The following is a 14,642-nucleotide window of genomic DNA, read 5'->3' as shown; positions in this document are numbered from 1 at the left end:
CGGTGCAGGGGGATGTTGTGCTGCGAGACACGAGCAGTGATGTACGTGGCACTGGAGGCTGTTCGGGGGGCGCTGAAGGCGGACACGGCAGCTGAGAGAACGACGGCTGAGAGCCGTGGGCGGGAAACACGCGGCCGCAGCACGCGCTCGGTCTCGCGGCCGTCCCGCCCCGCAGCGTCCCGGCAGCCGGCGCGGCGGGGCGGAGCGGAGGAGGCGCACGGCGAGCAGCATGGCGGCGGCCACGGAGGAGGGCATGTCTCACGAGCCGCACCGCTTGCGACGGCGGCAACGGCCCCGCGGCGGCGTACGGCGCGACCTGACCGCCGCGCACATCGAGTCCTTCAACTACGCCATCAGCGAGGGGGTGTACCGCGCACTGCAGGTGACTGGGGGGGCGGGCGGGGAAGCGGGCTCCGGGGATGGCGCTCCGGAGCTGGCCCTCACGCGTGGGCTCCGGTCTGTTGCAGGACATCCCGCCGGTGGAGCTGGCGCTGAAGGACAGCCGCGTGGCGCTCACCGTGGTGGGGATCGCCATCTCTCCGCCCTTGGTGCCCAAGGGGACGCTGTGCCAGGAGGTGAAGGTGTTCCCGGCCGAGTGCCGCGGGTTGCGCAGCACCTACCGCGGGCGGCTGACGGTGAGTCCCTTCGCTGGCGGGTTGGTTGTCTTACCTCAGCTACGGCTTCGCCTGCTCGGGAAGCGTTCCCGAGAGCTGCGTCCTGCCTCGGCTGTTGTGCACGGTCAGCTGACAGCGATAGCTTGCCGTTGTGTTGAGCTCTGTCTCCTCTCTTCTTATTCCCTATTCCTCCCCCCCTCGCAGGACCTCAGTTGTGTTCCTCCTGCTCTCAGGTGGGTGTTGAACGCAGTCAGCCTCCGCAGTATGTCCTGCAAGGAAACTTCCTTCATCCCACAGACCGTTACAATTCAAGTCTCAAGTCTTTTTCCCTGCAGAAATCTAGGCCCAAAGGCAGTATGGCTCTGAAGCCAAAGCCATAAGTTCCTCCTGTTCATATTGGCTGCTCACTAGTTCTCTGCATTGCTCTCCAAATCCATTAAAGAAGTATCCCAGTCAGGCGTTCTTCTTTGCACGGCTGCTTCCTATTGTCACCAGTAGCCAAGACTTCCTTCCTGACTGTGGCTCTTTGAAGGCTTACCATTCTGCCTATGAAACTGGGGCTGTTTGCTGTACATTTTATGCGCTGTCAACTTTGCACACCTTGCTGTTACTTGGAAGGAGTTCATATAAGTCTGGAACTGTAGATGTGTGCTGACTGTTTTCCAGAATATATTCCCCAGATATCGACTAGTTAAGCTTTTTATTGTGATTATTGTCAGTTTATGGTGATAGGCGCTGGTTGGGTAGATTGGTGGTTGTGTGTTCAGCCTGCAGTTTTTATACCAGGAACAAAAAACGTTCAGCTCAATCTGCTCACTGTTTGTGTTGTGTCGTTTTAGGTTGACATCAGCTGGTCAGTGAATGGCATTCCACAAGGGACCATTAAACAGACTGTGGGGTTTATTCCAATCATGGTGAAGTCCAAATTGTGCAACCTCTACAATCTTTCTCCCCAAGAGCTCATCCAGCACCATGAAGAGGAGGAGGTAAGGAGGATTTTGTGTATCAGGACAGTGTGCAGTATATTAGGCCAGGGCTTGAGTGTTTTTATAACATAGTACAAGCATTTTCTTATTTTACTTGAAATGGTACTTTAAGCGCATTAAAAGCTTTCTTTTCTTTCTGACAGGAAATGGGGGGCTACTTCATAATTAATGGCTTAGAGAAAGTTATTAGAATGCTGATTATGCCCAGGCGCAATTTCCCTCTTGCAATGACGAGACACAAGTGGAAAAACAGAGGTCCTGGTTTCACAGAGTACGGTAAGCTAAAGGGCTTCCTGCCACATCCCTCCAGAAGCTGCTCATAAACAAACAGGAATGACCAGCCAGAGCTGATATTTTGTTGTTGTTGTTGCGTGGTGTTTATATTTTCAGGTAAATTGTACTACATAGGAAACCAAGTGGTTTTTAACACCATAGTGATGCATGAAGCAAGTGCTTGCCTTTCAGGTGGTTTCTGAGCTGCCTGTGCTGAGGGAGATAGTGTTCTAGGCTGTGCACTGTTGTTGTTCTGTGATAGGAGTAATTGCAACCCTGCATGCTGAGGAAGTCAGTGTAAATTAGTGAGGTTGTGGCAATGAATTTGGCTTTCCATACCTTGAGATGATAAATGTAATTTACGTGAAACAAATTAACTGGATTCTTGGCCTTTTTACCTGCATGTATATGCAAAGTTATAAAATTGAGTTTTAATTAAATCAGTTTGAATAAAACCTGAGTTTTGCACTCAGGTGTTACCAACTGCTGATTGGTCTGAACCATGGTGCCTTAGAACACACTATAATTCCCCATGAATCACTTTTGAGGCCCTGCTAGTTTAATCAGTTCCCACTGGTTTTATTTTGATGTGTCCTGCTGTGGGCAGCACGGAACAGGAGCAGGAAACAGTGCTTCAAAGGTACTGCCCTACTACTGGGATGGGAAAACTTGCTCCACAGTGGGGCAGGGAAGAGTACTTGTGTGTTGCAGAATAGCAGGACCGACATTTAGGACAGATGGAGTTTCTGTTTCTTAAAAACTATAAGCATCTCCTGGGCTTCTCAGCAAGCATAATAGCTGTCCAAAGATGTTTGTTCATTAGAACTGAACTTAGCTACATGTATTGATGGGAATCTGATCAGTCAGTGATCAGATCTACCTGCCTCATGTTCTTGGCCACAATGTACAAAAGTTTATCTACTGAATCATCTCATACCTGCTCGGACATCTGACGTAAGTGCTGTCTGTATTTCTTGCGTAGCTCATGTTGGCTTTTGCTTGTGTTAATTTGTGCAGGAGTAGTGCTGCACTGCGTTAAAGATGAGCACAGCGCAATAAACATGAACCTTCACTACCTGGAAAACGGTTGCGTAATGTTGAACTTCATTTTTCAGAAAGAACTGTTCTTCCTTCCCCTGGGATTTGCTCTAAAGGTAAACAAAAAATACACATTACACGCTTACTGTGTTAAGTAAATGCAGAAGTTTCACTAAGCATTTCTATTTTCATGAGTAATGAGAGGCAGCTAATTCCATGTTAAGTATTTTCAGTCATACTTCCGACGTTGGTTGAAGAACTGTAGAGCAAACTGAACCTGCATGTGTGATGCAGTGTGCAGGTGGAGCAGAGGAAGTGCATGCAGGCTTATGCCAAGGTATTATGGCTTCCTGCTAATGAATGTTGTGAATTAATAGCTTGTGGAGGATGTAAGGGCTTATAACCTAACGGGAAAGATCCTAGGAGTATGTTTATAATTCATTGATCATTTAAGAAACTGTTGGGTCAGGCTCGGCTATAACAGTGTTAATCATTAAAGTCAAGCTCTCATGTAAAAGGAAACCAGAAAAATGGCTCTCTTCTTTTTTTTAAAGGAGAAAAATAAAATGCTGTTTTTGTTTATAACTGGAAGCACATAAGAATTGGAAGACAAAACCAGTAGTGCCAGTTTGAACACATTGGGTGCAGTTAAACTGCTCTTTTAGTAGCAGGTGGGAGTTTGATGTTAGTCAAGCCTTTCCAAATTTCTCCATTAAAAGCAGCAAAGTCTGGCTGCTTCAGCTGTGTGTTATACAGCAGCTAAGGGTTAGCCTTAGGGTTAGCTGTGGCCTGTGGCACCACAGCTTGTCTGGTCTCAGGGAATTTGCATGTTCTTTCAGCCTGCTGTGTTCATGACTTAAAATTAGTCAGCAGAGATAGGTAATTACTCCATGTTTTAATAAGCAAGGGCATTATGCTGACTATGTTAGCTTACAGGATGTCGTAAGCTAAGCAGGCTGCGTTGTCTAAAGTTTGAATTCTTCCATGAAGAATGCCCCCCGCATCAGCCATTTAATAAAGAAATCTGTCTATGTGTCTTTTTCATGCAGTTCCCATTTTTTTTCCGTGAGCTTCTTGAAGGCTTTTTAAATGTAGTGGAGAGAAGGTTTGCTTACAGATGGGGGAGGTTTGTCAGCCAGAGCTACTGGTGAGCAGTATGGTCACTTAAACCCTGACTTAAACAACTAGGAAACATTATAACACCAAGAGCTAAGAACACAGGATTTAAGCATGAGCTGTAGAAAATGAATTGCTGAAGCTGAAGTGGATTGTAATAGGCTAAGATGTCTTTTGATTTCTGTGGAGATAAGGAGTTAACTTGAGACAAAAGAAGCTTTGTAAGTTAGAGGATGCAAGTTTGTTTGTTTGTTTTTCCAAGGGTTTCGTTAGTCTGGAACCACTTGTGATCATCACCTCATTCATATCCACTGTGCTACTCTTGAAGTACCTTAATCCTACGGTATTTTTCCATTTCCAGAGGACCAGAATCATTGGGGTACCCAACTTCTGCTATTTTATGGCCAGACACTGCCATGACTGTTCTTCTGATCCGATGCACGTCTGTTTTTCAGGCATTAGTTAATTTCACAGACTACCAGATTTTTGAAGAGCTGGTCAAAGACAAGAAAAACGACTCCTTTTATGTGAACTGTGTTACTGAGATGCTTAGAGCAGTAGCTGAAGCAGGTTGTTACACGCAACAAAACGTCCTCGAATACCTTGGAAAGAGCTTCAGAGTAAAACTCAACCTTCCCGAGTGGTACAGCAATGAGCAGGCTGCAGATTTCATTTTCAAGTATGTATGTACATGTTTAGGAGTATGTGCTTGTGCTAATGCATTGAAATTACAAGCAACTTTAGTAATACTGTGCCATATTATTTCACACTGTCGTCATTGCAGTTTTTGTACATGCTCATAAAATGACAGCCCTTGGCCAGTTCTTGGTGGAACTTCAGGATCCTGTGATAATCTGTTCTATTCGAGTTGAAAGAAGGGAAAGTTGCAACTACAGGTGTGGACTGCTTTAGCTTCAACTTGTTGAACAGGAGTAGGGTAATTTGTGGCATTTTCTCTGCTGTTTCACACAGTCATTAGCAACTATTATGCAAATTACACTTACCTTTTAAATGATAGGAATTGGATGTTTTAAAGTCTCCCTTTTTCAATGGAGTAAGTTAGGAAGTAATGGAAGAGAAAGGTTTCAGATTGCAAATGTGACAAGCATTCAACTAACTTTCAGGTAATACAGATTTTAGTTCTTTGACCAAGTGTTTTAGCACTTGAAAAGTATCATTTGGGATGCTCAAGTCCTTGAGTACCTGCTAATAAGGAGTAATCATCAGGTGTCTCGTAACACCTAGTCAGTTTTTCAATGCCTCAGAGAGGCACTTAGAATTGTTGGAAGAACAGCTCTTTGTACTGAGAAACAGTGGATAATTTCAAGAAACTCATACTGTTATTTTCTTCATTCTAAATACTCTTGGTGCTTTTTGGTGGTGTTGTATTGTCCCATGGTATGTTCTGTACACAATGTTTGTCAAAGCTGTCTGTGCTGTGGAGATAAGAGAAACTGTGGAAAGCATTAATTGGGGTGTACTTTGCATTGTAACTTCTACCTGGCCAGAACTTTCTTTGAATGTTTGTTTTTATGGTGAAGTTGTACAGACTTCAGAAGAGGGCGGTATGGAGCAGAGGTACAGAGTGACCAGATCCTGTGTGCTCATATTCTGGAAGGTTGTTGTGCTTACATCTTGGAAAGCAAGTTATCTCTGTTGTCTTGGAAGGCAGTTTAGCAGCTTTATTGCTTGCATTAAAATGTCATTCAGCACACGTCTCCACACAGGGATTTGATTGCAGTGTTCTGTGATCTATTACTAGTCTCCAGCTTGGACTTTGGGGTGGAGTTGGACACATGTATATGGTTATGCAGAGGTGTTTGGTGTTGTACATGCTGCAAAATAATGTACAAATCTCATCTCTTAAGTGGGCCTATGTATATGAACCGTGTACTTGTAAGGATGTGTAGTAGTATATAATATAAGTTTTCCATGAGCCTCACCTCCATCTGATCAACTAACTGTATCTTTCTAGCAACAGGGGGGAAAAAAAAAGATTTTGAGATTATTTAGCAAATGTGAAGAACAGCTGGTGTGAGGAGGTGGTGTTAATTGTCCTTCTTTCTCTCCCTCCAGCAAGTGTATCTGCATACACTTGACAGACAGAACTGAAAAATTCTACCTGCTTTGTATGATGACCCGGAAGCTGTATGCTTTTGCCAAAGGGGAGTGCATGGAGGACAATCCAGACAGTCTAATGAATCAAGAAGTGCTTACTGCGGGACAGCTTTACCTTATGTTCTTAAAGGTAAGGTCATAGGGCCTGTGTATGGACTGGTCATCCAATCCAGGACCTACAGTGGCCAAGGAGATGGGAGAAATGCAGAGCCAAACTGAAGAGCAGGGAGCCTAGGTATACTATAAAGACTTGAGAGTATGCTGAATCTAGTGCAGCACGGCACGAACTGCACTAAAGAGAGGCCTGTGTAAAACACGGAGTGAAAAGCTTTGGGGCCTTCAACAGAAATGAAAGTTCAGGTTTGGAGTCTGGGGAAGGAAGAACACCAGCTCAGGAAGGTTTTGAAACAGCATATTGCTGTTGTGACAGTTGATAGATTAGTAGTAAAGATTAGCCTCTTTGTGGTGCTCCTGCTGTGTCACACAGCAGATGTGCAGGTAAATAACCGTCCCATCCTCTTTCTTTGAAAATCAGTGATTTATATTGTCATTTCTACCCCGTCTTTGAGTTCTTTTACAGATCAGGAAGTTAGGAGTACACTTCCAATTTACACAGTTAATTTATTACTGGTGGTGTAAAAGTGCAGCTTCCTAAACTATTCCAGTTCACTGTGGATTCAAGTTACTTCTGGCATTTCCTCATTGTAGAATGCCAAAAGGAAAGTATTGCTCAAGACTGCTGTCCTGCCTGGCCCTGTCAGATAAGCAGAGGAGTGAGCAACCTTTTCTGTAAAGGCAAAGATTCTAAATAGACTGGGTTTCTGTTGTGTAGATAACTGAGGCACTCATTAGAGTGTCTGTGTTCCTGTTTTAAATTCAAGTGTCACATTCTTAAACCACAGGAGAGGCTTGAGAACTGGTTGCAATCTGTTAAATTCGTTTTGGAGAAGAAAACAGAAAAGGCTGATATCAGCATCAATGCAGACAGCTTGCTGAAGGCGTTCAGCCTGACCACAGATGTTACCAAGTCATTTGAGTATCTTCTTGCGACTGGTAACCTGCGATCTAAGACTGGTAAGTCTTAAGGTATAAGAAGCCTTTTTTTTTTTACCTGCTGAACAGCATGAGAAACAACATAAAACTGAGCAACATCCTGATGTAAACCTGCGTTTTGTTCCTCAGGCCTGGGCATGCTGCAGGACAGCGGTCTGTGTGTGGTGGGGGACAAGCTGAATTTTGTTCGCTACCTTTCGCACTTCCGCTGCGTACACAGAGGGTCGGCGTTTGCCCAGATGAGAACTACCACTGTACGCAAACTGCTGCCGGAGTCCTGGGGGTTCCTGTGCCCTGTGGACACCCCTGATGGAGAGCCCTGCGGTCTGATGAACCACATGACAGCTGTGTGTGAAATAGTGACAGAGATGTTTCCTGTGACAGACCTTCCGCCTCTGTTATGTGCACTAGGTACAGTTTTCTTGCTCAATTATCTAATGAAGCAGTCTTCGTTTTTACCTTTCTGCCCTACAAACCCATATGTGGAAAATGTTCTAATATGTTCTTGAATTAAACTGCAGCTCCTCCAGTGATTAGCACAGTGATGGGAGTTCTGTTTCATCCAGAAGAGTGCTGGGACTGGATGGGAAATGGCATTCTCAGTTGTGCACGTTTTATGTTTTCCATCAAGTCTCCTCTACCGCTTTGCCCTGTCCAGATGTTCTGAATTTTTTCTGATGGCTCATAAAGCTGTTTTATGTGGATTGAGGCTTCCTGCAGAAATAACGTGCATTTGTCTGCTTTTTTGGCTGTTCCCTCCCCTGCCCCAATTTGTCACAGGTGTTGTCCCTATTGATGCGACCCCAAGCAAGCCGTATGCTGAGTGCTACCGCGTGGTGCTGGACGGTGCAGTGGTGGGCTGGGTCGAGTGGGACCTGGCTCCTCAGGTTGCAGAAGCCCTCCGGCGATTCAAGGTTGTCTTCTTTAAAATGTGACTTACCTAAGTATGCTCCATATGCAGTGGCCAGAAATAAACCAAAAGACTCCATTGTTCTAAAGAAGCCTAACTTCTGTTTGCCTTTCAAGTCTGACCTGATCATTTATCTTAGGCTGTATTAGGCTTTTCATTTTTTTTCTTGTGTTTATTCTGTTTGGTCTCCTGGTTTATGATGTTGCCATTGTTGCGAGAACTTCTTTTTTTGGCATGGCAGAAGTAACCTTGGTGGAGATACTACTAGAAATACCTTCTAAATTTGCTCTTCGCCATTTTGTATTAATAGCTCCATCCATGGATGGATCCATACTTGGTAGTTCCATTGTGGGTGTTAACCTGGCCTGTAGGATGCAGCTTAACTAAAACAACATTGGTTTGTATTCCTAAATTAGTATTCCTTTACACAAACAGATAACACAAGAGAAGAGATTTCCTGCACGGGCCGAAGTGGTCCTTATCCCAAAGACAGGAAAACCCAGTCTGTATCCTGGGTTGTTCATCTTCACTACCCCTTGCCGAATGGTGCGGCCTGTCAAAAACCTGCTGTATGGAAGGAAGGAATGGATTGGTACTCTGGAACAGGTAGGTTTTGCATATTTCAGTTATAAAGTGCTGCCTGTTACAGCAGTATCCTGCATCAGAAGTGGTATATTGTATAGTGTTCCTCTAAGGAGCTGAGAATGAGACACAGGTAGCTTGTGCTGAAGAGCTGGAATAGGTGGCTGAAGGGTTTTCTCACTTCTAGCCAATGAGTTTTTGGTACTTTTCTTAGAGGTAGGCTGGAGAAATCTTTTTCAAGTATTGAAGTCTGCTTTCACTATTAACACAGTGAGTGTTTCTTTAGGTGGATGATAGCTGTCTCATCATTTTTTATATCACATTCTGCAAATTACCAGTGAGCAGCCAAGTAGTGACTTGCCTAGAAACTTGATAACTTGGAACAATTAAAATGAGAGAGAGGAAGTATGATGCGTATCGCAGTTTCATACTTTCAGACCTGCTTTCCTTGCAGTTATCTGTGATTGTGGTAGAGTAGTTCAGTAGTTGTCCGGTGTTTTTCTTGCCTGCACACTAAGGTACAGTCAGCAACCACAGCTAAAACTGAAATGAAAAGTCACCAGAGGCAGCTTTGTCTTGCTTTCTGTCCAACGTGTCCTATGTGTGATTCTTGCAGGTCTTCATGAACGTGGCCACCATGGAGTCAGATGTTGTGCCTGGAGTCACCACTCACCAGGAGCTCTTCCCTCACAGCATTCTGAGTGTGGTGGCCAACCTCATCCCCTTCTCTGATCACAACCAAAGTCCACGTAACATGTACCAGTGCCAGATGGGTACGTACTGTAGTACCTACAGCTGCAAGTCTTCAGGCAAGGAAGGGGTGGGGGGAGAGTTGCCTTTGTGCATCCCCACGCTGCCACATGGCAACTCCTCCCAGCAGTTCCTGCAGCTCTAAAGTTGATGCCTTGAAATAAGTGACTGTTAAAGAAGTCAAGTTGATCATCCAGGCAGCCTTCCAGTGGGCAGTTCTAAATTGTGCTCACAGTGCCTGAAGTCTTTGTCAGGTTGTTTGTGGGGCTTTTTTTTTTTTTGTGGTTGTTTTTTTATTATGCTTTTTCTTCTTAAATGTGAGGTTGTTGATCATACAGGTTAGTGTGGGCACTGCACCAGCTGCTTGGGCCTGTCAGTATTAACAACTGTGCTGGCAGGAGTTCTCTCATCCCCCCAGCTGGCAGAGGTTGACCTGCTTCTCACAAGCAGTGAGGGTAAATGCTCTGAAGTGGTGGGGGTTTCTTTGCACCTGCTCTCAGTGGCTGCGTTGTCACTGTGACTGCAGCTTTTGAGAGAGCAGTTACTGGGCATTTGTTGCAGGATATTAAAATGGCACCATGGCAGCAGTGCTTGGTTTTTTCTCTGCCAGTGATTCAGTTAACTTGGTTGTCTGCAGGCAATTGGGATGTGGTATGCAGATGGAGTTTCAATTAATTAACAAGCAAGTGATTTGCAAGAAACTTATCTAAAGCAAAAAAAGTCAGGCTAAGAGGTAGGAACTATGAGAGTGCTGCTCTCATCAGCTCCACAGCATACTGCCTTTCTAACAGGGTTACCAGAAAGGTGCCCTTATTACACTACTGCTTTTCCGTACTTAGCTTAAAGTACCGAAGTGACTTGTGTTCAAAAACTTTTTATTGCCAGCGTGTTTGTACTGTCAGTGGGGAAAAAAAAACACAGCGCTTTATTGGAGGCTTGAAATTGCAGAAAAGACACGATTGGAAATATCTTTTCCATAATGATGTGAAGGGAATTTAATTACTGTGTGTGGTTGTTAGAAACTATCTTAGCTGGACTTAAGACAGTTATTAAATTCCAAGTTTTTATTTTAGAATTGATAACTCCTTTTAAGTATTTCCAGCCTTGTCCTTAATAAGATACCTGCAGGACAGAACACTATGTAACTGTGAATTGATCCTACGTAAATACAACTTTCTTTCTTTATAGGAAAGCAAACCATGGGGTTTCCAGTGTATAACTACAAGGACCGCTCAGATAACAAGTTGTACCTCCTACATACCCCTCAGAGCCCTCTGGTGAGGCCCAGAATGTATGACTATTATGGTATGGACAGCTACCCAGTTGGTACCAATTCAGTTGTGGCTGTCATCTCCTACAGTGGCTATGACATGGAAGATGCGATGGTAAGCCACCAAAAGTAGGAATTATCCTGTCCTGCAAAGGAATTTGGTGTGGGCAATTGTGAAGAAAGGTGGTTGAGAAGAACCCTTTTTCTGCTTTTGCTAGTCGGTTCCATTAGGAACACATGCTGTTATGCACCTTCTGCTCAAGGTAGTGAGAGTAGAGCAGAGCTCCCTTGTGCAAAGCTGTGGGCACTGATTGAAAAATATGGGATTGGAAGAGACCTGAGCCTGTTGGAGTGATGATTGGCTGGGAAGTTTGGGGTTTTTTTTTAACATAGGATGGTGTTGTTAAAAGGTGTGTGTCAGATCAGAATGGAAATGCTTTCTTTGAAGATACTAACAAATTTTTAATGGCCTTTTTTTTCTTTCTCCTAGATTGTGAACAAATCTTCCTGGGAGAGAGGGTTTGCTTACGGAAGCGTTATCAAGATGGAGAGCATTGACCTTTCCCTTAAAGGCAACAGGGGAGGTGATAATTTAGTATTTGGTATCAGGCCTGGGGACCCAAATGTAAAGGAGAAGCTGGATGCTGATGGACTGCCTTTTGTTGGCTCCATCCTGCAGCCCGGGGACCCGTTCTACAGCTATATGAACCTCAACACAGGGGAGACCTTCACTGTGTACTACCAGTAAGTTCAGCTTGTTCCTTCTGTCTCTATACATATTGAGTAGTCAGTAGCAGGGGAACCTGATGAGATGCTCTTCTAGGTGTTCCCTTTTCCCCTCACATAGCAGTTAAGGTGTCCATCTGTCCATCTCTGTGGTTTTCTGCAGTTTTGTGTTAACTGAATTGGGTGCTTGGTCCCCAGAGACTTGCCGGTCTCTTGCCAGAAACTGTTGTCAGTGCAACATTATGCCCTATCTGCAGCATTTGTAGAGTGAGGATAATACTGTTTAGTTATTCATGCTTAGAAAGCAAATTAGCTTGTGAAGCGCTTGGGTACAGAATAACCGGTTTTTATTGGGAAAGCTATCTATTAATACTATACAATGAGTGCTCTCAAACTGCATTGGAGAAATTACCAGTTGTTGAACGGAGCAGATTCAGTACATGGCAGTGAGGACTGCCAGAACTTGCTGTCAGCTCAGCCTTATGCTCCTTCCCCTCATGGATCCTGTTTTGGCTCCATGTTCTGTATTCCTGTTTGCCAGCTCTTTTGTGCCAACCTCACCTTAGTTCAGGCTCCTTACCCAGACAGCCATTTTACCTCTGTACTCTACAGCATGTGTTCGTTACAGCTCTATATGAGGTATTCATTTAGGTTCCTATGGAGAGGTTCCCTGCTCTCAGTATTGGCTCCTGCCCTCAGTTTCCCCAGAGATCCTGCAACCTGAAGGGGCAGCTCTCCCTGCTGTTCTAACTATGCACACACTGCTTGGATCTTAAGCTTGGCTTGGAAGGGGTGAAGAGCAGAGGCTTTGACTGAGAACTTTCATGAAGCTGGGAAGAGGCTTACAAAGCAATTTTTGAGTGCTTTTGTTGTTTGGGGATGGCCTGCGCTGTGGGTTGCAATTCAGCACAGTAGAACAGCTGTAAAAAAGAAGCTAATCCTAAGTGCAGGCTTTCTGCAAGTAGTGAAGGGACTTCAGAGGACAAGGAAGAAAACTAACCATGTTGTAATGTGGCCAAAATTAATTCATTCCTTGAGAATTTGGACTGCAAGCTCTGTGACAGGAGTTCAGCCCGCAGCAGACATCCAGCACGTGAAACATCTGCTGAGGGTTCGCTTGAAACAGCAGCGCAGCCCCAAACACCTGTTGGCAAAGGGCCCGCTCAGCTCTCGCTGTGCCTTTGCTCTCTGCTCCTGAGCTTTCCTCTCGGAGCTTTGTCCTGAACCTGTTCATTTATGCTAACATCCCACCAGGACAGCGTTAATTTATTGCATAGGAAAATGCTGCCTTGAAGCAAAACAAGTGGCGTGTCTGATGAGATGTGGTACTGATGAACCAGGTTTAAATGATTTGTACTTTATTCTCATGGGTGACACGAGTTACCTCATCACGTGGAATTTGCAGCTGTGCTGCTAGCATTAGAAGCAGCAAACAAATGGCACTTGGGTGATGCTTTTGTTTGGCTGCTGTGCTCTGATTCTTACACACTCTGATTTCCCTGAGTGATATTCGTCAAAAAAACGTGGTGATCCCCAGCTCTTTATTAGACTTAAAAGTGGTTTGGTTTCTTCGCTTCGTTTCCTAGCTCAAAGTCACGAGCGCATCTGATACCTTTGCTGTGAATGTTTTTCCACCTACACAGGAATAAAGAAGTCGGCATCGTAGACAACATCAAGCTGTGCAGCAATGACCGTGGCACTGGGAAGTTCAAGAAGGCCTGCATCACCGTGAGAGTTCCTCGAAACCCAACTGTTGGAGATAAATTTGCCAGCCGCCATGGGCAGAAGGGCATCCTGAGCCAGCTCTGGCCTGTTGAAGACATGCCGTTTACAGAGAACGGGATGGTTCCTGACATCCTCTTCAACCCCCACGGGTTCCCCTCCCGTATGACCATCGGGATGTTAATTGAGAGCATGGCGGGGAAGTCAGCAGCGCTGCACGGCGCCTACTACGATGCCACTCCCTTCACCTTCACGGAGAAGAACTCCGCCTTGAAGTACTTTGGTGAGACCTTGGTGAGCGCGGGCTATAACTTCTTTGGGACAGAGAAGATGTACAGTGGAATCAGCGGCGTGGAGCTGGAGGCAGACATCTTTGTGGGAGTCGTGTACTACCAGCGCCTGCGCCACATGGTCTCCGACAAGTTCCAGGTGAGGACAACGGGCCCCCGAGATTCTGTCACCAACCAGCCCATCAAGGGGAGGAACGTGGAAGGGGGGATTCGCTTTGGTGAGATGGAGCGTGATGCGTTGTTGGCTCACGGCACCTCCTTCCTGCTGCACGACCGCCTGTTCAGCTGCTCCGATGGCTCTGAAGCCTACGTCTGCACCAGCTGTGGCAGCATGTTATCTCCTCTGCTCCAGCACCCACCGCCTTCCTCCGTGACAAGCAACAGGAGGTACTCCTGCATGCTCTGCGGCAGGATGGACACCATCCAGGTCATCCCAGTGCCCCACGTCTTCCGATACTTCTTGGCCGAGCTGGCAGCCATGAACATCAAGCTAAGGCTCACGCTGGAGCACTAATCCCGCAGCGAGAGGGAGGAAGCGCGCCTTAGTCCTGCCTTTGCCCCCTATGGGTTTCAAGGGTTCAGTTCTCAGGTTTGTCAGGCAGTTAACAAGGTTAATCTCATGTTTGCGTTGTGATGGGGTGAAGCCGCATGGTGCAGAAATGCGGTCCCATTGGTGTTTGTTTGCACGTTGTAAGAGATTGCTATTGCAACGTGTGTGGAAATCAAGCAGGATCACTGTTCCTATGGGCCACCGGCTTGAAAGCGGTGGGAGTTTTCTGTTCGCTGAGAGCTGGCAGCAGCTGTAAAGATGAATAGGTCACAAACAGCATGAAGCGAATGCTGGGAGTGACGGTGCAGTGCACTTTTTTTGTCATTATTTTTTATTTCAGTATTTTGATCCAAAGAAGAAAGCAAATGGCTTTCCAGCCTGGCTCTTACCTTGGCTCCAGCGCTTCTCGGCCACAGGCAGGTTCTCAGCCCTGGGGCAGACTTATGTCCCCAAGTCCCAGCGGTGGCTGTGGCCTCTCCTCAGGTATGAGCCTCGTCTGGTTGGCACCGAGGACATTTTTATACATGTTAAGAGTTCTTTATATGTTTCTTTAACAAAAAAAAAAAGCAGGCATTTAAAGCTGTGGCTGCAGCCAGCCTTGCTGCGTCTTCCTGGGGGATTCAAGGGCAGCCAGAGGGGTAGTG

At 45.7% G+C, this 14,642-nt stretch overlaps 1 protein-coding gene across 1 annotated transcript; it reads left to right on the top strand.

The window, feature by feature from the left end:
- The first annotated feature begins 106 nt into the window (after positions 1-106).
- On the top strand, positions 107-14,405 carry POLR1B (RNA polymerase I subunit B). Its single transcript, XM_072331108.1, has 15 exons — positions 107-382; positions 468-635; positions 1,454-1,600; positions 1,744-1,876; positions 2,891-3,027; positions 4,483-4,706; positions 6,104-6,275; positions 7,048-7,219; positions 7,328-7,609; positions 7,979-8,112; positions 8,544-8,714; positions 9,307-9,463; positions 10,629-10,825; positions 11,201-11,454; positions 13,080-14,405. The coding sequence occupies exons 1-15, from the start codon at positions 230-232 to the stop codon at positions 13,960-13,962; spliced, it is 3,384 nt and encodes a 1,127-aa protein (XP_072187209.1). The 5' UTR covers positions 107-229; the 3' UTR covers positions 13,963-14,405.
- The last annotated feature ends 237 nt before the right edge of the window (positions 14,406-14,642 follow it).

The sequence above is a fragment of the Excalfactoria chinensis genome, chromosome 3 (assembly GCF_039878825.1).
Source record: "Excalfactoria chinensis isolate bCotChi1 chromosome 3, bCotChi1.hap2, whole genome shotgun sequence".
NCBI lineage: Eukaryota > Metazoa > Chordata > Aves > Galliformes > Phasianidae > Excalfactoria > Excalfactoria chinensis.
The sequence above is the reverse complement of the archived record's forward strand: the minus strand, read 5'-3'. Positions and strand labels throughout refer to the sequence as shown.